This window comes from Sorex fumeus, unplaced genomic scaffold, assembly GCF_029834395.1.
Source record: "Sorex fumeus unplaced genomic scaffold, SorFum_2.1 ptg000013l, whole genome shotgun sequence".
In the NCBI taxonomy this organism is placed as follows: domain Eukaryota; kingdom Metazoa; phylum Chordata; class Mammalia; order Eulipotyphla; family Soricidae; genus Sorex; species Sorex fumeus.
In genome coordinates, this window is record NW_026606070.1 from 17,649,746 (window position 1) to 17,675,349 (window position 25,604).

At 38.3% G+C, this 25,604-nt stretch overlaps 1 protein-coding gene across 2 annotated transcripts in view; it reads left to right on the forward strand.

Moving 5' to 3' along the window:
* The window catches only part of UGT2A2 (UDP glucuronosyltransferase family 2 member A2), a 76,878-nt gene that overhangs the window by 28,486 nt on the left and 22,788 nt on the right, over positions 1-25,604 (forward strand). Inside the window, exon 1 of one of the 2 annotated variants that reach the window (XM_056111402.1) lies at positions 2,972-3,743. The exons of the other annotated variant lie outside the window; for it this stretch is intronic. Coding sequence (XP_055967377.1) covers positions 3,020-3,743 — 724 coding nt within the window. The 5' untranslated portion in view covers positions 2,972-3,019. Of the gene's footprint in view, positions 1-2,971; positions 3,744-25,604 lie in introns of those variants that run through there. 2 annotated transcript variants of the gene reach the window in all.

Consider the following 25,604-nt stretch of genomic DNA (forward strand, 5'->3'; position numbering starts at 1 on the left):
CAAAAGGGCTGAACCAGCCCGCATTCACATCAACAGTGAAGGAGTGTCCCTTTCTCACCACATTCGCGCTAGCATCAGTTGCTTTTGTTCTTTTGGATGTGGGCCAGTCTCTGAGGTGTGAGATGGTATCTCATTGTGGTTTTGATCTGCATCTCCCTGATAATTAATTATGTAGAGCATTTTCTCATGTGCTTTTTTGCCATTTGGATTTCTTCTTTGAGAAAGTTTCTGTTCATTTCATTGCCCCATTTTTTATGGGGTTGGATGTTTTCTTCTTGTGGAGTTCAACCAGTACTTTATATATCCTTGGTATCAACCGCTTGTCAGATGTGTATTCGGCGAATATCCTTTCCCATTCTGTAGACTGTTTGGGAATATATCCCAGAGAGGCAAAAATGTATAGTCGAAGTGACATCTGCACTTGTTTGTTTATTGCAGCACTCTTTACAATAGCCAGAATCTGGAAAAAACCTGAGTACCCAAGAACAGATGACTGGTTAAAGAAACTTTGGTACATCTACACAATGGAGAACTATGTAGCTGTTAGAAAAGATGAAGTCATGAAATTTGCATACAAGTGGTACTACATGGAAACTATCATGCTAAGCAAAATGACTCAGAAAGAGAGGGATAGACATTAAAAGATTGCATTCTTCTGGGGGACATAAAGTAGCAAAATAGGAGATTAATACCCAAGAATAGCCGAGATCAGTACCAGGAGGATTACTCCATGGCTTAGAGGCCAGCCGGGCATTCTAGGGGAAAGGGCAGCTCAGATAGAGAAGGGAGCACCAAATAAAGGGTGTTTGGAGGATCCTCCCAGGATGAGAGATGCATGTTGAAAGTAGACTATAGACCGAACATGATTGCTACTCAATGCCTCTTTTGTAGACCACAACACCCAAAAGGAGAGAAAAAAAAGGGAATGCCCTGTCACAGAGGCAGGGTGGTATGGGGGGATGGGGGTGGGAGGGATACTGGGATCCATGGTGGTGGAAAATGGGCACTGGTGGAGAGATGATATTTGATCATTTTATAATCGAAACACAAGCACAAAAATTTGTAAGTCTATAACTGTACCTCATGGTGTCTCACTAATAAAAAAAATATATATAAAAAAGATGACTTTAGCTTCAATGTCATGGAGGGTTCTACCTATGTTTTCCTCCATGTACCATATGGATTCAAATCTGATCTTCAGTACTTTAATCCATTTTGATATGAATTTTGTGCCTGGCACTAAAGAGAGGACTGAGTTTGTTGTTTTTGTTGTTTGTTTTTTTCTTTTTGCATGTTGTTGCCCAGTTTTCCAGCACTACTTGTTCAAGAGGTTTTCCTTGCTCCACTGAACATTTCTTGTTTGTTTGTCAAAGATTAAGTGATCAAATATTTGAAGGTCTGTGTCAGGGCATTCAACTCTATCCCATTGGTCTGTGGATCTGCCCATACTGTTTTAATTACTACTCCTTTGTAGTAGAGTTTGAAGTTGGGGGAGGTTATGGCTCTCATTTTCTCTTTTTCAAGGAGTGCTTTACTTCCTTCTTCGTGGGCGGGGTTTGCTCCTGATAGGGAGTGCATGTAGGGGGTGGGGGGAATATGGTGTTCCTAATTTTCTCCAGAGCCCTATGTCTTGCCTGCTGCTTTAGTGCTTGGGGACCTTATGTGGGCTGGGCAGCATCAAGACAACTAGCTTGGAAATTGATTTTTTTGCTCTGCATTGGTAAAGGTAAGGTAAAGGCCCTCCCATTGATCGTCGATTTGCTCGAGCGGGCCCAGTAACGTCTCCATTGGAGACTTTGTTGTTACTGTGTTTGGCATATCGAATACTCTCGGTAGCTTGCCGGGCTCTCCGAGAGGGGCGGAGGAATTGAACTCGGGTTGGCCATGTTGGCTGCTTGTAAGGCGAACGCCCTACCCGCTGTGCTATCGCTCCAGCCCACTCTTGAAAATTAGAGTGTTCAAAGCATTGGTAATCATCAGAAAGATTCAAGTCAAAACATGAGATAGCATCTCACACCACAGAGACTGGCACACATCAAACTGAACAAGATCAACCAATGCTGACAGGAATGTGGGAAGAAAAGGACGCTATTGGTGTGAATGACGACTGGTCCAGCCCTTTTTTGAAAAGCCATATGGACATTCCTTAAACAAAATAGAAATTGAGCCTCCATATGACCCAGCAATTCCACTTCTGGGAATATATTCCGAGGGTATACAAAAAAAAAAAAAACAGTAGAAATGACATCTGTACCTACATGTTCATTGTAGCACTGTTCACAATAGCTTGAATCTAGAAACAACCCAAGTACCTGAGAATGGATACTGGATAAAGAAACTTTGATACATCTACAAAATGGAGTATTATGCACCTGTTAGGAAAGATGAAGTCATGAAATTTGCTTATAAGTGAATGGTCATGGACAGTATTATGCTAAGTGAAATGAGTCAGAAAGAGAGGGACAGACATCGAGTGACTTCACTCACTTGTGGAATATAAAATATCATAATATGAGAGAAACACTGAGGGACAGTAGAGACAGGACCAGGAGTATTGCTCCATGGTTGGAAACCTGCCTCATGAGCTGGGGGAGAAGGCAGCTGGAATAGAGAAAGGATCGCTAAGTCAATGATGGTTGGAGGAAATGTTCAGGATGGGAGATCTGTGCTGAAAGTAGATAAAGGACCAAATGTGATAACCTCTCAGCATCTATATTGCAAACCATAATGCACAATAGTACAGGACAGTATGGGGGAAATTGTCTGCCATAGGGTTAGAAAGGGGGTGGGGATATACTGGGGACATTGGTGGTAGAGAATGTGCACTGGTAAAGGGATGGGTGTTTGTTCATTGTATGGCTGAAAATAAATCACGAAAGCTTTGTAAGTGCAGCTCACGGTGATTCAATAAGAAAAAATTAATCTTTAACTCTTTATCTATGCCCACTGCACTTTACTCCTGTGTGAAGCAAGTGGGAAGCCTCCTCAAATCAGTGTGTCAAGTCAGGGAGTTGCAGTCATGGCATTTGGAAGATGGTTTTTCACAGTTCTGCTGCTGCAGTTTTGCTGCACTGACCATGGATTTTGTGGGAAGGTCCTGGTGTGGCCAGCTGACATGAGCCATTGGCTTAACATGAAGACAATTCTGCAGAAACTCACAGAGAGAGGCCATGAGGTGACTGTACTGGTTTCTTCAGTATCCTATATCATCGACTATCACAAACCTTCTACATTCAACTTCCAGGTGATACCTATGGAAAATATCAAAGAAAATGCTACAGAAATAATGAATGATTTTTTACACCTAGCAGTTAATATTATGCCAACATTACCGCTCTGGAAATCAGCAGTGAAACTGCATGAATTTGTTGCACATGTTACTAACATTTTTAAATTACAGTGTGAGAATGTGGCTTACAATAAGGCAGTCATGAAGAAGCTCCATGAAACCAAGTATGATGTAATGGTTATAGATCCTGTGATTCCCTGTGGAGAGCTGATAGCTGAGTTGCTGGCAATACCGTTTATATATACTTTAAGATTCTCCATGGGTCACACTTTGGAGAAAAACTGTGGAAAACTTCCAGTTCCACTTTCCTATGTACCTATTCCTATGACAGCTCTAAAAGACAAAATGACCTTTATGGAAAGGGCAAAGAATATGGTGTTTTCTGTTGCATCTGACTTCTGGATCAAACAATACGATGATGAGGTTTGGGACAAGTTGTACAGTGAAGTATTAGGTAAGAAATTCTTCCCTTTTAAAGAAATTATCAAGAGAGTCTTTGTTCCAGGAAAATCTTGAAAAGTGAACAAAGTATAATTAAAAAGTTTTATTTTCTCATATGTCTTTAGAAGTGAGCAGAACAAATTGTCATAAATAACAACTATTGAGAGGAGGCAAGAAAGATCATTCCATGATTACTTTCTATTTGCAGTCAACTAAACATTTTATGCAACTTCTTGATACTTAATAGTGTTATCAATATAATATATAATAAATTACATAAATATAAACATCAATAAAATACAAAGCAAAATTTATTTTCAAATATAAATATCACAAAGAAATGTTTCCACTGAATTTTCACACTGGATCAGGTTTGAATCCATGTTAGTAGAGAATGCAGTAAAAGTAAGATAATCTTACCTGTTTTCATTAGTAAACAAACACCAAGTTATAATTTTTAGTCATGGATTATTGCATTCAAATCTTTATCATTCTGTGTTGAAGCAGAATACCAGTGATTCTTTGCTCTCATAGAAACTGTTTGCAGACTTCAAGAATTCTTTGTGAACTGTTTTGCCATGATTCTTCATACGAAAAGTCTCTCATAGTTTTTATTCTTCTTAGTGAGCATTATATAAAAATGTGAAAAGTAGATGAATTTATATCTTGTCATCTTGTAAGATAAGCTTTTAACATCACTAATTACATATATTAGATATTAAAGTTTTGCTGTATCTAATAAAGAATAAATTTGTTTTGTAATTTTTATATAGACAACTCTCATTTGTTCCTACAAATAACTCTGGTATTTACAAAGTTATTATATTGAAACACTGAGTAATTATCTCCCAGATTATACTAATTTCAGTAGGGTTTTACGTGAGCAAATGATGCATTGATTGTCTAAACACCAAATTTGTTTTTTTCTTCCGATACTTTTTATGAAACAAGTCCAAAACAAAGGTCATGTTTTTTTTATTTTTTCAAAACAAAGGTCTTGAAAGAATAGTTTTCTTTTCTTTCTTTCCCTTTTCTCACCTACACCCCTCCCCCCTTGCCTTTTTCCCTTTTGCAAGGTATTGAGAGGGTAGCCCTCCTACCACGGGGCTTATGCTTGACTCTGTCTGTTAATTTTTCTGTGTGCTCAGATAACCATATGAGATGCTGGGCATTAAACCAAAGGTGACTGCAAGTAAAACAAGTGTCTTAACCCCGTACTAGCTCCCTCATTCTTCCTTTCAATTTCTTTATTACATCCCTCCTTCTTTTTTTTGTTTCCTTCCTTCAACTATACCTAAATTTCATCCTTCATTTCTTCCTAATATGCCTTTTTTTGCATCCTGACTTTAATATTGGGAGCGGGTGAGAGCCCTCCCTGCCCCAAGGGACCCAGCCCCAGCAGCTAACTTCCACTACCCAACCACCGCCATGCTCCAGGCCTCTTTCCACATGATCGAGCTGAGCCTCAAATATGAATGAACATATTCCTGGACACACATAAGACAATACCTACCCATTTTTCATAATTACCGCACCATATTTGATTGTAGGCCACAAATCATAGAGAAATATATATATTCAATATGCCAAAACCAGTAACAATAACAGGTCTTATTCCCCTGACTCTGAAATCATTGGGAAAGATGAGTAAGGAGAGGCTGATAAAATCTCAGGGTTGGGACGAATAGAGACAGAACTGGAGCCAACTCAAGTAAATCCATGAACAATGGGATGACAGTGATACAGTGATAATTTAATATTATTTAAAACTCTTTTTCTATTATTAAACCTTTAATATTATCTAAAAATCTTTTCTATTATTATTAAGTCTTTAATATTATTTAAAACTCTTTAAAATTATTTTAAAATATATTTTTACATATAAAATAATGAATACATATGAGGTGGACCTACATATTCTCCAGAATGTTACTCAAACTTTATAGAACTAATTAATACTACACTCATAAATTGAACAAATATGATACGAGTAAACTGTTGACTTTTATTTATCCTGAAATCAGATGCATTTTGTAGAATCTAATTTTTATATTGAGGAAAATTTCTAGTTATTTATAGCATTCATCATAATTTTATCTTTATATAATCTTTATATAATTCTTGAATTTACAACTGTGAATAACTACAGGCATACATAAAGGAAACCAGAGAATAAATATAATACCTACACATGTCTCATTGAAAATTATCACTTTATAAATGTAATTTGAAAAGTATGCATATTTTAAAATTATATATGCTTTTCTATACCTTGTTAATTCAATTATTTTGTGTTTTCCATTGTTTATTTTTTAAATAAATCACTGTGACACACACAGTTACAAAGCTGTTCATAACTCTGCCTTAATGCTTGTGGTATTTCAGCAAACTCTGAAAAAAATTACACTAAAAAATTAAAAAATGACTCCCTGATTTCCATAAAATTTTAACAAAATCATGAGCAATGGAAGTTGTCAACATATCTTCGAATGTGGTACATAATTTAGTAGGTTTTTAAGTTCTATTATAATTAATGCTAGTAATCCATAACTAATTTATTATTATATTCTACTTACATGAAACTTTAACTTGGACAAATAAAATATTTAATAGGTCACTTGAATTTTTATTTATGGATACTTTTTTTAATTTTTATTAGTGAAACACCATGAGGTGCAGTTGTAGACTTACAAATTTTTGTGCTTAGGTTTCAGTTGTACAATGATCGAGTACCCATCCCTCCACCAGTGTCCATTCTCTACCACTACTAATCCCAGTATCCCTTCCACCCCTTTTGTCCCCCATTCCCACCCTGCCTCTGTGGCAGGTCACTACCTTTTGCTCTCTCTCCTTTTAGATGCTGTGGTTTGCAAAAGAGGCATTGAGTGGAAATCATGTTCGGTCTATAGTCTACATTCAGCATGCACTTCCATCCTGGGCGGATCTTCCCAACATCCTTCATTTGGTGCTCCCATCTCTATCTGAGCTGCCTTTACCCCTAGAGTGTGCGGCTGGCCTCCAAGCCATGGAGTAAACCTCCTGGTATTTATCTCGGCTATTCCCGGGTGTTGCTCTCCTATTTTGTTACTTTATGTTCCCCAGATGAATGCAATCTTCCTATGTCTGTCTCCCTCTTTCTGACTCATTTTGCATAAAATGATACTTTCCATGTAGTACCACTTGTATGTAAATTTCATGACTTCATCCTTCTAACAGATACATAGTACTCCATTGTGTAGATGTACCAAAGTTTCTTTAACCAATCATCTTTTCTTGCTCACTCAGGTTTTCTCCAAATTCTAGCTATTGTAAACAGTGCTTCAGTGAACAAGTGCAGATCTCACTTCGACTATACTCTTTTGCCGCTCTAGGGTATATTCCCAGGAGTGGAATTGCTGGGTCAAATGGGAGATCAATTTTTAATTTTTTGAGAATCATCTATACTGTTTTCCAAAATGGCTGAACCATTCGGCATTCCCACCAGCAGTGAAGGAGGGTCCCTTTCTCACCACATCAGCGCCAATACTGGCTGCTTTTGTTCTTTTGGATGTGGGCCAGTCTCTGAGGTGTGAAATGATATCTCATTGTGGTTTTGATCTCCATCTTCCTAAAGATTAATGATGTAGAGCATTTTTTCATGTGCCTTTCAGCCATTCGGATTTCTTCTTTGAGGAAGTTTCTGTTCATCTCATCACCCCATGTTTTGATGGAGTTGTAAGTTTTCTTCTGGTGGAGTTCAACCAGTATTTTTTATATCCTTGATATCAATCCCTTGTCAGATTTGTATTTGGCGAATATCCTTTCCCATTCTGTAGACTGCTTCTGTATTTTGGTCATTGTTTCTTTTGAGGTGCAGAAGCTTCTTCGGTAAGGTAGTCCTATTTGTCTATCTCTGTTTTCACTTGCTTGGCCAGTGGCGTGACATCTTTGAAGATACCATTAGCTTCAACATCATGGAGGGTTTTGCTGACTTTCTCTTCAATGTACCTTATGGATTCCAGTCTGATGTTGAGGTCTTTAATCCATTTTGATCTTACTTTTGTACATGGTGTTAGGCAGAGATCTGAGCCCATTTTTTTTGCATGTAGCCAATCAGTTTTTCCAGCACAATTTGTTTAAAAAATGGTTTCCTTACTCCACTTTACATTTCTGGCTCCTTTATCAAAGATTAGGTGGTCAGATGTTTGGGGGGAGATGTCAGTATATTCAACTCTGTTCCATTGGTCTGCTGTTCTGCCTTTTTTCCAGTACCATGCTGTTTTAATTATTACTGCTTTATAGTAGAGTTTGAAGTTAGGGTGGTTGATTCCTCCCATTTTCTTTTTCCTAAGAATTGCTTTAGATATACATGGGGGCTTATTTGGTCCATATAAATTGCAGGAGTGTTTGCTCCAGTACTTTGTAGAATGTCATGGGTATCCTGATAGGGATCGCATTGAATTTGTACAGTGCTTTGGAGAGTATTGCATTTTGACAATGTTAATCCTCCCGATCCATGAACAGGGGATATTTTTCCATTTCCTTGTGTCTATTGCGGTATGTTTTGTGTCCTAGCTCATGGTCTATTTTGGAAAATGTTCCATGCAAACTGGAGAAGAATGTGTATTCTTTCTTTTTGGGATGTAGAGCCCTTTACAGGTCTATAAGTACTTTCTCTTCTATTTCTTCTTTCAAAGCCAATGTTTCCTTGCTGAGTTTTGTTCTTGTTGATTTATCCAGAAGTGATAGGGCGATGTTGAAGTCTCCAACTACTATTGTGTTGCTAGCATTGTCCTCCTTAAAATCTGTTAGCAGCTGTTTTAAGTAGTTAGCTGTTCCCTCGTTAGGAGCGTGTCCATGTAAGCATGTGATTTCTTCCTGTTGTACGTATCCCTTGATGAAGAGAAAAAGGCCTTCGCTGTCCCTTCTAATCTTTTTTCAACCTGAAATTAATGTTGTTGGATACTAGTATGGCCACCCCAACTTTTTTGAGAGAGCTGTTTGCTTGCAGGATTGTTTTCTATCCTTTAACTTTGAGTTTGTCTTTGCTCTGATTGTTCAGATGAGTTTCTTGTAAACAGAAGAATGTTGGTTTCAGTTTCTGGATCCATTTTGCCACTCTGTGTCTCTTGATTGGTGCCTTTAGACAGTTGACATTCAGAGAGATTATTGTCATGGGATTTTTTGCCATGTTTCTATAGAGTTTGGTTGTGTTTCTAAGTGTTTTTCTTCTTATCTTACAGGAGCCCCTTAGTCCCTTCTTTTAGATTTGGTTTTGGGTCTATGAAGTTCCTGAGCTGTTGTTTATCTACAAAGTAGTGTACAGTTCCATGGAGTTTGAGTAAGAGTTTAGCTGGATAAAGTATTCTTGGTGAGGCGTTCATTTCATTGAGTTTTTTCACTGTATCCCATCATTGTCTTCGGGCTTGGAGGGTTTCCTCTGATAGGTCTGCTGTAAATCTAAAGGGTGCTCCTTTGTATGTGATTTCTTTCTTTGACCTTGCTGCTTGCAGTATTATGTCTCTGTCCACAGCGTCCATTGTTCTGACTATGATATGCCTTGGAGTGTTTTTATTAGGGTCTCTTTTAGCTGGCACCCTTCTGGCTCCTTGGATCTGGATGTCTGCATTCTTTAACTTTGGGAACTTTTCAACAATGATTTGACTGTGGCTTTTTCATTGGGGTTGCCTCCCTGCCCTTCTGATACTCCAATGATTCTAATGTTGTTTCTATTGGTGTCATCCCCTAGGTCTCTGATTCTCCTTAGAGTCTCCTTTGATCTTTTGCCATTGCTTGTTTTTTCCTATGGTATTTCTGTTGCTCATCTTCAAGCTCACTGATCCTGTCTTCAGCTGTACTCATTCCACTGCTAACGGCACTTACTGAGTTTTTAATTTCGTCCACCGAATCCATTATCTGTGACACTTCTTTTTGTAGCTTTTCTGTTACTCCTCTCATTTCTTCCTTTATTTCCTCTACTAACCATTCTATTGTTTCTTTCACTTCTTTTTTTAGTTTTCTGGATATCTGCTCCATTGATCCTTTGAGTAGATCCTTTAACACCTCTGCATTTCGTCTCGGAATTCTTTATCGTAGAGAGCATATTTGTAGGTCACCCAGGTTGAGGATTTGGAAATCTTTTCTTCATCTTCTCCTTGTAGTGGAGATTTGTGCTGTTTCTTCATGTTGTTTTGGTTGTGTAGTGGTAAAACCCTGAAATTTACTAGCACTGTTCCCTCTTATCATGGGAAAGGATTCTGGATAAGGCCATTCGATGGTGGACACCGTTCTCTCTTTCTAGGGTCTGAGCGTCCTCTTAGGCATTTGTCTTTGGCTTATGATGGGCATCTAGTGAAGCTTTGTAGGAGGTGTTCTTTTAGTATTGGGTTTATACACCTTCTATTGCATACCAGTCTTTTGTTAGAATTGGAGTAGGCCAGTGGATTGTTATTGTATTGTAGTGTAGGTGGCCAGAATTTTTTCCACAGATTTAGATGACAAATGCTGGGGTGAGGTTCCAGAGGGCTGGGGGTGAGAACTGCCCTGGAGAAGGTCACTCCCAGTTTTGAGAAAGTCACGCCCGCTTTTGAGGAGGCCATGCCCCTACAGTGATGTCCACACCCCCAGCCAGTCCAGATGCTAGTCCACAGACCCATTGGGGCAGTGGCAGCACTCCCTGCAGAAGTGGCTGCAGATGCCCCTACCCAGGGGTCTGGCGATTGCGGCTGGGTTTGGGGTTCCAAGTTGGGTGGGGAGTGCACCAGGTGGGTACCCTAAGTCACTTGACTTTTAACTTACTGGTTTTAGTCTCCTTTTCTTTCAATGAGTCAAGACAGCAAAATTTGTTTTTTTGTTTGTTAGTTTTGTTTCTTGTTTGGTTTGGAGGACTGACTAGTAGTACTTCTGCTCTGTACTCAGGGATCACTTCTCAGGGAACCATATGGGATACCTAGGATCAAACCCATTATACTATTGGCCTCCCAGCATGTATCTTTATGATGGTATTTTGCATTCTCAGTCTCTTTTAATATTCATAAATAACATTTACAGTCCTTCATTACCCCCATCCCTGCTACCATCATTTACTCTAAACTAATATTTCTGAGTCCAGAAAGATAGTGAAAGATAGCACAGCAGATAGAGCACTTGTCCTGCATGCAGTTGATCAGAGTTTAATTCCTGGAATCATATACAGTCCCCACCAAGCAACATCAGGAGGAATTTCTAAGTATAAAGTCAGGAGTAACTCCTGAACATTCTTAGGTGTTGTCCACCCCCAAAATTAATATTTCAATGCTCCTCCTAAATTGTAGTACTACACCCAGTCATACTTCTGATAAGTTTCTCTCCAAGATTTCATTAAACAATTCTAGAAATTAATTTCTAACTAAATTAGAAACTTTGGATCTATCCAAATTTCTCTTCTTTTCTGTGATAAGCAAGTGGACAGCCTCTGCAAATAGTGTGTCAGGGAGCTGCTGCCAGGGTGTTTCGAAGATGGGTTCTTGCAGCTCTGCTGCTACAGCTTTCCTGCACTGACTATGGATCCTGTGGAAAGATCCTGGCATGGCCCTGTGACATGAGCCATTGGCTTAACTTAAAGACGATTCTGGAGAAACTTGCAGAGAGAGGCCATGAGGTGACTGCAATGGTTCTTTCAAACACAGTTATCATTGACTATCACGAGTCTTCCATATTCAAATTCCACGTCATCTCCATGGAAAATAACAAAGAAAATGCTACAGAAGTAATGGATGAATGTGTAGATCTAATGTCATGCCAACATTGCCACTCTGGAAATCAGCAATCAAACTAAGGGAATTCATGCTTCAACTTATGGAAGTCTTAAAACTGCAGTGTGAGAATGTGGTCTACAATGAACAGTCATGAAGAAACTTCAGGAAACCAAGTGTGATGCAATGGTAATGGATCCTGAGATGCCCTGTGGAGAGCTGATAGCTGAGCTGCTGGCATTTATATACATTTAAGATTCTCCATGGGTCACACTTTGGAGAAATAGTGTGAAAAACTTCCAGTTCCACTCTCCTATGCGCCTACTCCCATGACAGGCTTAAAAGATAAAATGACCTTTCTGAAAAGGGTAAGAAACTATGTTTTCTGTCTTATCTGACCTTTGGATCAATCAATTTGATTATCAGGTTTGGGACAAGTTGTACAGGGAAGCATTAGGTAAGAAACTCTTGCATTCGAAATAAATCACCAACTGATTCTTAGGTGGTTTTAATTCTAGGGAAAAAATGAACAGAATGTATGTAAGAAATTTTTATTCTCATGTAAACTCTAGAAGTAGGTTCGAACCCACATTAGTAAAGAGAATGTAGCAAAAGAAAGCTACTTCTAGCTTGATTTCATTAGGAAACAGAAACCTACTTAGATGAACTATGATGTTAAATTTAGCATATAAATTACTTTCTCTAAATTTTACTCCAATTTTTTTAAAACTTGGATTATTGCATTTCAATCTATGTTATTTTGCACTGAAGTGAAATATCTGTCATTTTTCTCTCTCACTTAAACTCTTTTCAGACATCAAAGAATTTTTTGTGAACTTTTTTCCCCTGGTTTTCCTTACTGAAAAGTTCACTCATTTGCTTATGCTCTTGCTGAGCACTAGGCTGACTATACAGAGCTCTCTAAAAATTTTATATGATGTTCTATTAAAAGACATACTTTTTGCTTTACTAATTACATTACTATAGACATTCAACATTTAATATTTTAACATTTTTAATAAAGAATGAATTTTCTTTATAATTTTTAATTATACAACTGGTATTTGAGTATATAAAAGATTCTGACATTTAAAATTCATAACATTGAGCATTAGAAATATTGAGTAATTATCTCTCTGATTGTACAAGGTTGGGTAATATTTACATGGGCAAATTTAAATTGGTTGGCTAAAACACCAGTTTGCATTTTTTTCACTGTTCTGTGTAATGCAAGTTTAAGATTAAACTTCGAGGATTCTTTCTCTTGAGACCCCTCTTTTTTTCTTTTTTTCCCTTAAAAAGTTTTTTACTATTTAAATGTCGGCAAAGTGAGAATGCTTGATTCAATTCTAGAATTAAAATTGATCCGATTTTTAAAAAAGCTACGATATTGAAATCTAAAAGTTTAAATCAATTTCTTTGGGTTACAATTGTTACAGCTCACTGGCATTAAACCCTTGTCAAAGGATTTACTAAACTGTTTTTACTAGTTGAACCTTCTGTGACATTGTTTCTGTTGAGTTTGTTGGCTTCTATGTTACTTTCCCATCTAATTTCTTGTGCTCCTACTGGAATATTTTAGTACTGAGGAATTTGGAGGTGTAGTCAGTTGCGTGGTTCAGAGACTTCAGGATCTATGGCCTAGGCCAAAGAATTGACATGGTGATAAGTGTAGGAGGCACATGGCTGCCAGGGCTTCTGAAAGTAAAGGGGGCTGAGTCTGGCTGTCCACCCCCATTTTGAGAAGACCCCAGAGTTCCTGGCCTGGACAGCCCAGTACCTAATTTTTTAATCGTTTGTTATCCTACCACATTGTATTAGTGAAGCACTGGAGTTGAGCTGTTGGTGTGGCAGCAGCGGTGGAATGTGGGTGCAACTGCCAAGGCTTCAGCAGGGTGGGGCTCCAGTCCACCTCCATCCCGAGGGTGCCCCAGAGTTGTCAACTGGGGAGTACTTGTTTGTCTATTAATTTTAGCTTGCATCACAAATTGGTAGAGCAGCGCCAGTGGGTGAGCCAACCTTGCAGTGGTTGTGGGAGAAGGGTGTGGCTCTTTTCTTTATTCTATTTTAGGAAGAATAATTGTGTGGGTGGGCCACAGCTAGAAGTATTCAGGGTTTGCATCTGGCTCTGGCTCTATCTTATTTCCTGTCTGTACTCAGGGTACCATTTGAGATGCTGGCAATAAAACCAAAGTGGACCACATGTAAGGAAAGTGCCTTCGCTCCTATACTATCTCTTTTTCTTCCTTTCACTTTCTTCCTTCCATCATTCCTTTCTTCCTAATCTGAATCATGTTAGCATTCTCAATTTACTGTTATTTAAAATTCAATATCTTCTCTTCCATATGATGTTGATTGTATACAAGCTATAATTACATAGTCCAGAATGATAATGTCACTAAGTTGTTGCTCACACTTAATGAAGTAATTATTATGAAGTCATAAATGGAACAAATAAGTCAAGAATAAATAATTGATATTATTTGTATTATGAATTCAGAAATATTTGTAGGAGCTATCTTTAGATTGAGTAAATTTAAAGTTATAGCTATTTATATCACTAAGCATAATTTCTTGTCTTCATAGTTTGAATTTACAATTGTGAATCATAATAAACATATAGGAAGTCAGAGAATAGCACTGTAGCACTGTAAGATTGTCCTCCAGTTTTTCATCGATTTGCTCGAGCAGATCCAGTAACGTCTTCATTGTGAGACTTGTTGTTACTGTGTTTGGTATATCGAATACGTCATGGGTAGCTTGCCAGTCTTTGCTGTGTGGGCAAGATACTCTGGGTAGCTTGCCGGGCTCTCCGAGAAGAGTGGAGGAATCGAGCCTGGGTCAGAGTATAAATATAATATTTTCATAGATACCAATGAAATAAATCATTTAATATATACACATATATATAACCTATTAATTTCATGATTTGTGTTTTCTTCATTTAGTGTGAAAATTATCTTCTTGTCCCGAAATACTATTTGGGGGGTGGAGCCTGGGGTGATTCAAGCAGGGTTCAGTAACCCTGGTACCCTTTTTCTGATTCTCAGTCAACCTAGTTAACAGGTGAATGCCAAGTCCTAAAGGCTCAGTCACACATGGCTGTGCTATGCTGGCTCTGCAGTGCCTGGAATTATCTGGTCTACCATGAGTTGTCCCCTCCCCCAACAGAGCACTCAGCCATTCTTAGAGGCATCCAAGTTAGCATCAGCGAAGCTCAACGGACTATGTGCTTCTGGGGCTCAAATCAGGATTAGTTTAATGGAAGCCTGTGTCTTAATTTCTCCAATCTCTGAAACAAAAATCACTGAATAGTAAAAAAAGTGATTCTCTGAATTTTTCTAAATTTCTTTACCATTAAAGAAATCATGGTAAATATGAGTTGCTTGCATATTCTTGAATATAATATATAATTGGATCAGTTTTTTTAATTTGTATTTTTTAATGAATCACTGTGGGGTAGTCATAGATTTGCAAATTTTCGTGCTTAGTTTCCTCATACAATGATGGAGTGCCAATCCCTCCACCAGTGCCCATTCTACACCACCAATGTTCCCAGTAATACCTCCCATCCCCCCTCACTCTTCATGCCCTCCACACCTCTGACTCTGTGACGGACACATTCTCTTCTACTCTCTCTCTCCTATACGGTGTTGTGGTCTGCAGTGCAAGTATTGAATAACCATCATGTTTGGTCTATAGTCTATTATCGGCACGCATCTCCCATCCCGTGGGGACCCTCTAAACACTCTTTACTTCTCTATCTGAGCTGTTTTTTCCCCCCCAGCATGTAAGGCCAGCTTCCAAACCGTGGGCCAAACCTACTGATATTTATCTCCACTATCGTTGTGTTAGTCTCCCATTCTGTTACTTTTTATTCCACAAATGAGTGCAATGTTTCTATGTTGGTCCCTCTCTTTCTGACTCATTTCATTTAACATACTCTCCCCATTGATCCACTTATAAACAAATTTCATAACTTCATCTTTTCTAGCAGTTGCATAGTATCCCATTGTGTAAATGTACCAAAGTTTCTTTAACCAATAATCTGTCCTTGGGCACGTAGATTTTTTCAAATTTTTATAAAAAATTAATTTTTATATTATTTTAATTTATTTATTAGTTAAACACTATGAAGTACGGTTGTAGACTTCCAAATTTTCGTGCTTGTTTTCAGTTATACAATGATCGTGTACCCATCCCTCCACCAGTGCCCATTCTCCACCACCAATGATCCCAGTAGCCCTCCCACCCCCCCATCCCGCCCTGCCTCTGTGGCAGAGCATTCCCTTTGCTCTCTCTCCCCTTTAGGGTGTTGTGGTTTGCAATAGAGGTATTGAGTGGCCATTGTGTTTGGTCTATAGTCAACTTTCAGCATGTATTTACATCCTGAGAAAATCCTCCGAACACCCTTTACTTGGTGTTCCCTTCTCTATCAGAGCTTCCTTTCCCCCCAGCATGTGCTGCTATCTGCCAAGCCGTGGAGCAGACCTCCTAGTACTTATGCCAACTATTCTTGGGTGTTTGTCTCCCATTCTGCTACTTTATATTCCCCAGGTGAGTGCAGTCTTTCTATGTCTGTCCCTCTCTTTCTGGCTCATTTCACTTACCATGATATTTTCCATGTAGAACCACTTGTATGCAAATTTTACGACTTCATCTTTTCTAACAGCTGCATAGTATTCCATTGTGTAGATGTACCAAAGTTTCTTTAGCCAGTCATCTGTGCTTGAGCACATGGATTTTTTGCAGAGTCGCACTGTTGTAATCAGTGCTGCAATGAACATATGAGTGCAGATGTCATTTCTACTATGCTTTTCTGCATCACCTGGATATATTCCCAGAAGTGATATTGCTGGGACTAACGGGAGCTCAATTTCTGATTTTTTGAGAATCGTCCATCTGTTTTCCAAAAGGGCTGAAACAGCATTTCCACAAGCAGTGAAGGAGAGTCCCTTTCTCCCGACATCCGCGCCAACACCAGTTGCTTATGTACTTTTGGATGTGGGCCAGTATCTGTGGTGTGAGATGGTATCTCATTGTTGTTTTGATCTGAATCCCTCTTATGATTAGTGATGAAAAACATTTTTTCATGTTCCTTTTGCCCATTCAGATTTCTTCTTTGAGAAGTTTCTGTTCATTTCATCACCCATTTTCTGATAGGGTTGGATGTTTTCTTTTTGTGGAGTTCAACCAGTGCCTTATATATCCTTAACAGATGGGTACTGGGTGAATATCCTTTCCCATTCTGTAGATTATCTTTGTATTTTTGGTCACTGTTTCTTTCGAGGTGCAGAAACTTCTTACTTTAAGACAGTTCCATTTGTTTATATCTGTTTTCACTTGCTTGGCCAGTGGCTTGTCATCTTTGAAGATACCCTTAGTTTCAATGTCATGGAGGGTTTCACCAACCTTGTCTTCAGTGTACCTGATGAATTCTGGTCAGATGTTGAGGTCTTTAATCCAGATCTCTACCTAACACCATTTACTTATGTACATGGTGTTAGGTAGAGATCTGAGCCCATTTTTTTGCATATAGTTGTCCAGTTTTGCCAGCACAATTTGGTAAGGAGGCTTTCCTTGCTCCACTTAACATTTCTTGCTCCCTTATCGAAGATAAGAGGATCATATATTTGGGGTCTGGTGTCAGTATATTCAACTCTGTTCCATTGTTCTGTGACTCTGTCTTTGTTCTAGTACCATGCTGTTTTAATTATTACCGCTTTGTAGTAGAGTTTAAGGTTGGGGAGGTTGATTCCTCCCATTTTCTTTTCCCCAAGAATTGCTCTATCAATTCGTGTGGGTTTGTTGTTCCATATGAATTTCAGGAGTGTTTGGTTCATTTCTTTGAAGAATGGCATGGGTATCCTAATAGGGATGCCATTGAATATAGATAACGCTTTGGGGAGAATTACCATTTTGATAATGTTAATTCTTCCAATCCATAAGTCGGGTATATCTTTCCACTTCCTCATGTCTTCTTTTATTTCTTGAAGTAGTGTTTTGCAATTTTCTTTAAACAGGTCCTTTACCTCCTTTAGTTAAGCTAATTCCAGGGAAATTGTTTTTCTGAGGCATGTTGTGAAGGGTATTGCTTTTTCATGTCACTTTCTTCTCTCTCATTATTTGTGTATAGGAAACCCATGGACTTTGGGGTATTGATTTTATAGCCTGAGACTTTACTATACAAGTCTATTGTTTCTAAGAGCTTCTTAGTAGAGGCTATAGGGTTCTCTTAGTATCATATCATCTGCAAATAGTGATAGCTTGATTGATTTATTCCTTTCCTATCTGGATCCTGTTAATATCTTTTTTCTTGCCTAACCACTTTTGCTAGTACTTCCAGTACTATATTGAACAGAAGTGGTGATAGAGGGCATCCTTGTCTTATCCCTGAACTTAGAGGGAAAAATTTTAGTTTTTGCCATTGATGATAATGCTTGCCATGGGCTTGGGTAGATGGCTTTGACTATATTGAGGAAAGTTCCATCAAAACCCATTTTGGTGAGAGTTTTCATCATAAATGGGTGCTGGATCTTGTCAAATGCTTTCTCTGCATCTATTGATATGATCACATGGTTTTATTTTTTCTTTTGTTGACATGATCTTTTTCATGAGTTGTTGGATTCTATTTGCTAATATTCTGTTGAGGATCTTCACATCCGTGTTCATCTGGGGTATTGGCCTGTTATTTTCTTTGTTAGTGATGTCTTTGCTTGATTTTGGTATTAGGGAGATATGTGCCTCAAATAAACTGTTTTGGAGAATTTCTGTTTCTTCAATTTCCTGGAAAAGCTTGAGAAGAACTGGCAATAGGTCCCCTTTAAATGTTTTGAAGAATTCACTGGTGAAGCCATCTGGACCTGGGCTTTTGTTTTGGGGAAGACTTTTGATTACAGTTTCAATGTCCTTGATAGTAATAGCTCTATTTAGGTATTCCAAATCTTCTTGGTTCAGTCTTGGGAGATTATAAGAATCCAGTAATTTATCCATTTGTCTAGGTTATCTTGTTTTGTAGCATGCAGACCTTCAAAGTAGTCTCTGATGATTTTTTAATTTCTTTGGTTTCTGTTGTGATGTCCCCTTTTCATTTCTGATTTAGTTTATTAGAGTTCTCTCTCTCTTTCTTTGTTAGTCTTGTTAGTGGTTTATCTATCTTGTTTATTTTCTCAAAAAAAAAAACAGCTTTTGGTTTCATTGACCTTTCAGATTGTTTTTGGGTTTCAATGTCATTAATTACTGCTCTAAGTTATTTCTTTTCCTCCACCTGGTTTGGGCTCCTTCTGTTGTCCTTTTCTAAGATCTTGAGCTGCGAAGTCAGGTTATTTATATGGACCCTTGCTTCCTTCCTGAGAAATGCTTGCAGAGTTGTAAATTTTCCCCTTAACCCAACTTTAGCTGTGTTCCATAGGTTCTGGTAACTCATGTCATCATTCTCATTTGTTTTCAGGTATCTTTTGATTTTTCCTTGATTTCCTTCATGACCCACTCATTGTTCAACATTGAGTTATTTAATTTCCAGGTGTTTGATTTGGTTCTCCACATCCATATGTGATTAACTTCTATCTTCAGTGCATTGTGTTCTGAAAAGATAGTTGATATAATGTCTATCTTCCTGATTCTATTGAGGTATGTTTTGTGACCCAGCAGGTGGTTTATTTTGGAAAAAGTTTCCTGTTTACTGGAAAAGAGTGTATATTATTTCTTTTTGGGGTGTAAAGCCCTGTATAGATCTATTAGCCCTTTCTCTTCTATTTCTTCCTTCAAAGACAGTATTTTATTCTTGTTGATCTATCCAGAGGTGATAAGACAGTGTTGAAGTCTCCAAATACTATTGTGTTGCTAGCAGTGTCCTCCTTAAAATATGTTAGCAGTTGTTTTAAGTATTTAACTGGTCCTTCCTTGGGTGTGTATACATTTAAGGAGTATGATTTCTTCCTTCTATACATATCCCTTGATTAATGAAAAATGGCCTTTGCTGTCCCTTCTAATATTTTTCAACCTTATATCTATGTTGTTGGATACTATTAATAGTATAATTACTATTAGTATAATTACCGTACTATTTATAGTATAATTACCTTAAGGTTACCCCGACTTTTCTGAGGGAGTAGTTTGCTTGCAGGATTGTTTTCCATCCTTTGACTTTGAGTCTGCATTTGCTCTGACTGTTCAGATGTGTTTCTTGTAGGCCGCAAAATGATGGCTTCAGTTTCTGAATCATTTTGCCACTCTGCATCTCTTAATTGGTGCTTTTAGACCATTGGCATTGAGAGACATTATTGTCATGGGGTTTTGTGCCATCTCTCTGTCGGGGTTTGTTGTGCTTGTAGGGGGTTTTCTTGTCTTACAGTAGCCCTTTTAGTCCTTCTTTTAAGTTTGGTTTTAAGTCCAGAAGTTCCTGAGCTGTTGTTTATCCACAAAATAGTGTATTGTTCCTTCAAGTTTGACTGAGAGTTTATCCAGATAAAGTATTCTTGGTGAAGCATTCATTTCATTGAGTTTTTTTAATATATCCCAACCATGTCTTTAGGCTTAGAGGGATTCCTCTGATAGGTCTGCTATAAATCTAAGGGTTTCTCCTTTGTATATGATTTCTCTCTTTGACCTTGCTGCTTTCAGTATTGTGTCTCTATCTATGGGATCCATCATTCTGACTTTGATGTGTCTTGGAGTGTTTTTATTAGGGTTTCTTTTAGCTGACACTCTTCAGGCTCCTAGTATCTGGATGCTTGCATTCTCTAGCTCTGGGAACTCTTCAGCAATGATTTCTTTAACTGTGGTTTTTTCATTGGGATTGGCTACCTGTCCTTCTGGTACTCGGATGATTCTTATGTTGTTCCTCTTGGAATCATCCCCTAGGTCTCTGATTCACCCTACAGCTCTTTTGAGGTCTTCTTCAATTGTTTGTTGTTGCCTGTAAGCTTCCTGCAGCTCATCTTCAAGCTCACTGATTCTGTCTTAGGCTGTAACCATTCTATTGTTGAGAGCACCTACTGAGTTTTAATTTTGTTGTTTGTTTTTTATAAATTTATTTATAGAGTCACCATGAAAGCATTTACAAAGCTTTTGGGTTTAGATCTCGGTCATACAATGATGAAACACCTGACCCTTCACCAGTGCACATTTTCCAATACCAAAAACCCCAATATGCCTCCCATCCCATCTTTTCCCCTACCTGCGTGGTAGATGGTTTCACATTACTCTCTCTCTCTTCTTTGATTACATTCACTATTTTGACACCAGATCAAATCCCATTATCATTTGGGATTTTACCCCAACACTCACATCTGCCGAAAAGGAAACATTAGACAATTTGTTTTCTATTATTGATAACAAATATTATACAATGTGGCAAGGCCGTGATAGCAGCTGTGGGATTTTGGAATCCTGAAATCTTAATAGTTAAATCTGGAGGGATTTCTGCCAAAGGCCTCTGAATTGGGAGATTTGTTTCTGAGTCTCTGGAATCATGGTTTAAACAGCTTGTTGAGTAGCTAGAGGATTGTTCCTGTGCAGTGACTCGGGGTCTCATTAAGGCGGGGAGGAAAGGGCATCCCTGCCCCCATCCCCACGAATGAGCCCTCTTGCTTAACAAGTGACTTAAACCACTGAGGTTTTTTTTTATTCACCTACCAAATCCTTTATTCGTGACAATTCTGTTTGTAGCTTTGTTATTTCTGCTTTGATTTCTTTCTGTATTTTGTTGGCTCTCCGTTACACTTTTTCTCTCATGTCCTCCTTTAATTTACTCGATATCTGTTCCATCGTTTCTTTGAGTTCGTTGAGCATCCTCAACATTTGATCTCTGAATTCTTCATCTGAGAGATTACATTTATGGAAATTTCCTGATGAGGCTTCAGGGCTCTTTTCTTCATCCACTCTTCATGGGGAGATATGCACTGTTTCTTCATGTTGCTGTGGTAGTATTGGTGGTGGGTCCCTTCAGGTCATTATCAGTGAACGCCTCTTGCTTCAAGGAAGGATTCTAGATGGGCTTTTTCGTTGATGGTCTCATTTTACCCTTTTAAAGAATACTACCTCTTCAGTGATTCTCTGTGCTTTAGGTGAGGTCATTAGTGTGACTTCAAGAGATGTGATCTTTTTCTTTGAGATTGTTCAATTCTTTGTGTTCACTTTTATTTTCAATGTTTTGGGGAGTATTATAATTGGAATAGACTAGTGGACTATTGGCCTAATGTACTTGGAATAGCCAGGATGTCCTCTATAGAATTAGATAGTAGTGGCTGAGCTGTGAGTCCAAAATGCTGGGACTTGGCACCAGCCTCTTTACCTGTGCAGGAAGCTGCTGGTTGCCTATGTTTTAGCTCAGGTGTTGGCGCTCACTTCTGGTATTTCCGGGGCTGGCAGGGTTTCTCCAGGCAAGGTACTCTGGCGGGACTGCAGTCGGGAAGGGGGCTTCAGGGTCCTAATTGGATCAGTTTTTAATATTTTATTATAGCGTTGATAGTGAGTCATAGCTAGTTTATTATTATGATGATCGAATTACAATGACTTCAATTATTGCACAAATTGAAGAATTTTATAGTTAACTAAGTTTTTTCTTTATAGGGTTTGTTTGTTTGTTTGTTTTTGGAAGGGGACAAACTCAGTAGTGTTTAATGCTTATTCCTAGCTCTGCATTCATGAATCACTCCTGGCGGGGTGCTGGGTACAGTATGCACTGATAGAAATCGAATCCAATTAGGCTAACTGCTTGTAAGGCAAGTGCCATGCTACTCACTATATTGTCACTCTGCCCTAGTCACTTTTTATCAAACAATGATGAAAACAACATATATCTTTATAAAGATATTTAAAGTCTCCCCATTGGCTCTGTAATGTCCATTGAGATAGTTTATAGTTCTTTATTTACCCTACAGCTGCCATCGTTTACTCTCCAGCAATTATTTTAAAACTTTTTCACAAATGTTATAGTACAATGTCCAGTACATACACTGATAAGCTGCACTCCAAGACTGTCATAAAAGAATTCTGGAAATTAATTTTTAACTTTAGATCTATCTAAATAGCACTTATTTCTCTGGTGAGCAAGCCTCTGCAAATCAGTGGGTCAGGGTGTAACCATGGTGTTTGGAAGATGGGTTCTGGCAGTTCTGCTGTTGCAGCTCTCCTCCACTGACTATGGATCCTGTGGAAAGATTCTGGTGTGGCCCGTTGACATGAGCCATTGGCTGAACTTAAAGATGATTCTGGAGAAACTTGCAGAGAGAGGCCATGAGGTGACTGTATTGGCTCCTTCAAACACTATTATCATTGATTACAACAAGCCTTCTGTACTCAACTTCGAAGTCATCTCTATGGAAAATTACAAAGAAAATGCTACAGAAGTAATGGAAGAAACTCTAGATGTAATAGCTAATGTCATGCCAACATTACCACTCTGGAAGTCAGCAATCAAGCTAAGAGAAATCCTGCTTCAACGTACAGAAGTCTTTAAACTGCAGTGTGAGAATGTGGTCTACAATGAAACAATCATGAAGAAACTTCAGGAAACCAAGTATGATGTAATGGTTATAGATCCTGTGATTCCCTGTGGAGAGCTGATAGCTGAGTTGCTGGCAATACCATTTATATATACTTTAAGATTCTCCATGGGTCATACTTTGGAGAAATACTGTGCAAAACTTCCAGTTCCACCTTCCTATGTACCTATTCCCATCACGGGCCTAACAGATAAAATGACCTTTCTGGAAAGAGTAAAAAACTTTATGTTTGCTGTCTTATCGGACCTTTGGCTCAACCAATATGATGATCAGGTTTGGGACAAGTTGTACAGTGAAGCATTAGGTAAGAAACTCCTGCATTCTAAATAAATCAACAGAACCTTAGATGGTTTAATTCTAGGAAAAAATGTACAGAATGTATATAAAAAATGTTTATTCTCTCATAAATCTCTACAAGTAGGTTTGAACCCATACTAGTAACAGAATGTAGCAAAACAAAGCTAGTTCTAGCTTGATTTCTTTAGCAAACAGAAACCTACTTAGATGGTCAATGGTCTTAAAATTAGTAAATAAATTACATTCTCTAAATTTTACTCTAAATATTTTTTAAACTTGAATTATTACATTTCAATCCATATTATTCTGCATTAAAGCAAAATATCTGTCATTTTTCTCTCTCACTTAAAATGTTTTTAAAAATCAAAGAATTCTTTGTGAACTCTTTTGTCATTTTTTTTTTTGGTTATTTTGTTTTCACTGAAAATTTCACTCATTTGCTTAGTGCTCTTGCTGAGTACTAGACAGAATCTACAGAGCTCTCTAAAAATGTTTGTAATGTTCTATTGAAAGATATAATTTTTGCTTTACTAATTACATTACAATATAAATTCAATATTTTAACATTTTAATAAAGAATGAATTTTCTTTATAATTTTTAATTATAAGTAATGTAAGTAAAGGCCCTCCCGTTGATCATCGATTTGCTCGAGCGGGCCCAGTAACGTCTCCATTGGAGACTTTGTTGTTACTGTGTCTGGCATATCGAATACTCTCGGTAGCTTGCTGGGCTCTCTGAGAGGGGCAGAGGAATCGAACTCAGTTCGGCCATGTTGGCTGCATGCAAGGCAGACGCCCTACCCTCTGTGCTATCGCTATAAAAGATTCTGACATTTATTTGGTGTTCCCTTCTCTATCTGAGCTCGCTTTTAACCTAGGATGTGTGGTTGGCCTCCAAGCCATGGAGTAAAATTCCTGGTACTGGTAAAGGTGTTGTGAGGATCCTCCCAGGATGGGAGAAGCATGCCAAAAGTAGACTATAGACCAAACATGATTGTCACTCATTGCCTCTTTTGCAAACCACAACACCCAATGAGAGAGAGAGAGAGAGAGAGAGAGAGAGAGAGAGAGAGAGAACAAAAGGGAATGCCCTGCCACAGAGGCAGGGTGGGATGGGGAGGGGATGGGGGGTGGGAGGGATACTGGGATCCGTGGTGGTGGGAAATGGGTACTGGTGGAGGGCTGGGAATTTGATCATTGTATAATTGAAACCCAAGCACAAAAATTTGTAAGTCTGAAACAGTACCAAAAAAAAAAAAGATTCTGATATTTAAAATTTATAACATTGGGCATTAGAAATATTGAGTAATTATCTCCCTGCTTGTATGAGGTGGGTTGGGTTTACAAGAGCAAATGTAGATTTGTTGGCCATTAATAGATGAATGCAATTTGTACATTTTTCACTATTCTGTATAATGCAAGTTTAAGATTAAGTTCCTTCAGGGACTTTTTCTCTTCAGACCGCCCTTTTTCCCTTTAAAAATTATTTGTTATTTAAATGTAGGCAAAGTGAGAATGTTGATTCAATTCTGAATTAAAATTGATTAGATAAAAAAGCTAGAATATTAAAATCTAATGTTTAAATTAATTTCTTTGGGTGACAATTGTTATAGCTCACCAGGAAGAGTAAATTCTTGATATTATTTTAATTATAAAATCGGTGATTTGTAGAAGCTATTCTTTAGATTGAGTAAATTTAAATTAATAGCTGATTATACAACTAAGCACATTTTTTGTCTTCATATTTTTGAACTTACAAATGTGAATCATAATGAACATATTTGAGACAGAGAACAAGTATAATGTTTTCATAGATACCAGTTTAATTAATCAATTAGTATACTTTTGTATAACATTTTAATTTTATTATTTATATAGCACAGCAGTAGGGCATTTGCCTTGAACGGCAGCCATCACAGGCTAGCTGGGTTTGAAACCTCTGCCCCTCTCGGAGAGTCCGGCAAGCTACTGAGAGTCTCTCACCCGAAGAGCAAAGCCTGGCAAGCTACCTGTGTCATATTCGATGTGCCAAAAACAGTAACAAGTCTCACAATGGAGATGTTACTGGGCCCACTTGAGCAAACTGATGAACAATGGAAGGACAGTGCTATAGTGCTAATATGAAAATGATCCTATTGTCCTGAAGTCACTATTGGGGGGTGCTGGGAGCTAGGGTGCTTTAAGCAGTACTCAGTAAACTAGGGACCCTCCTCATTCTCAGTCAACGTAGTTAATAGATGAATGTGAGGAGGTCTAAGCTCAGGCACACATGGCTGTGCTACTCTGGATCTGCAGTGCCTGGAATTACCTGGTCCACCTTAAGGTGGCCATCCCCCAACACAACATCCAGGTGTCCTC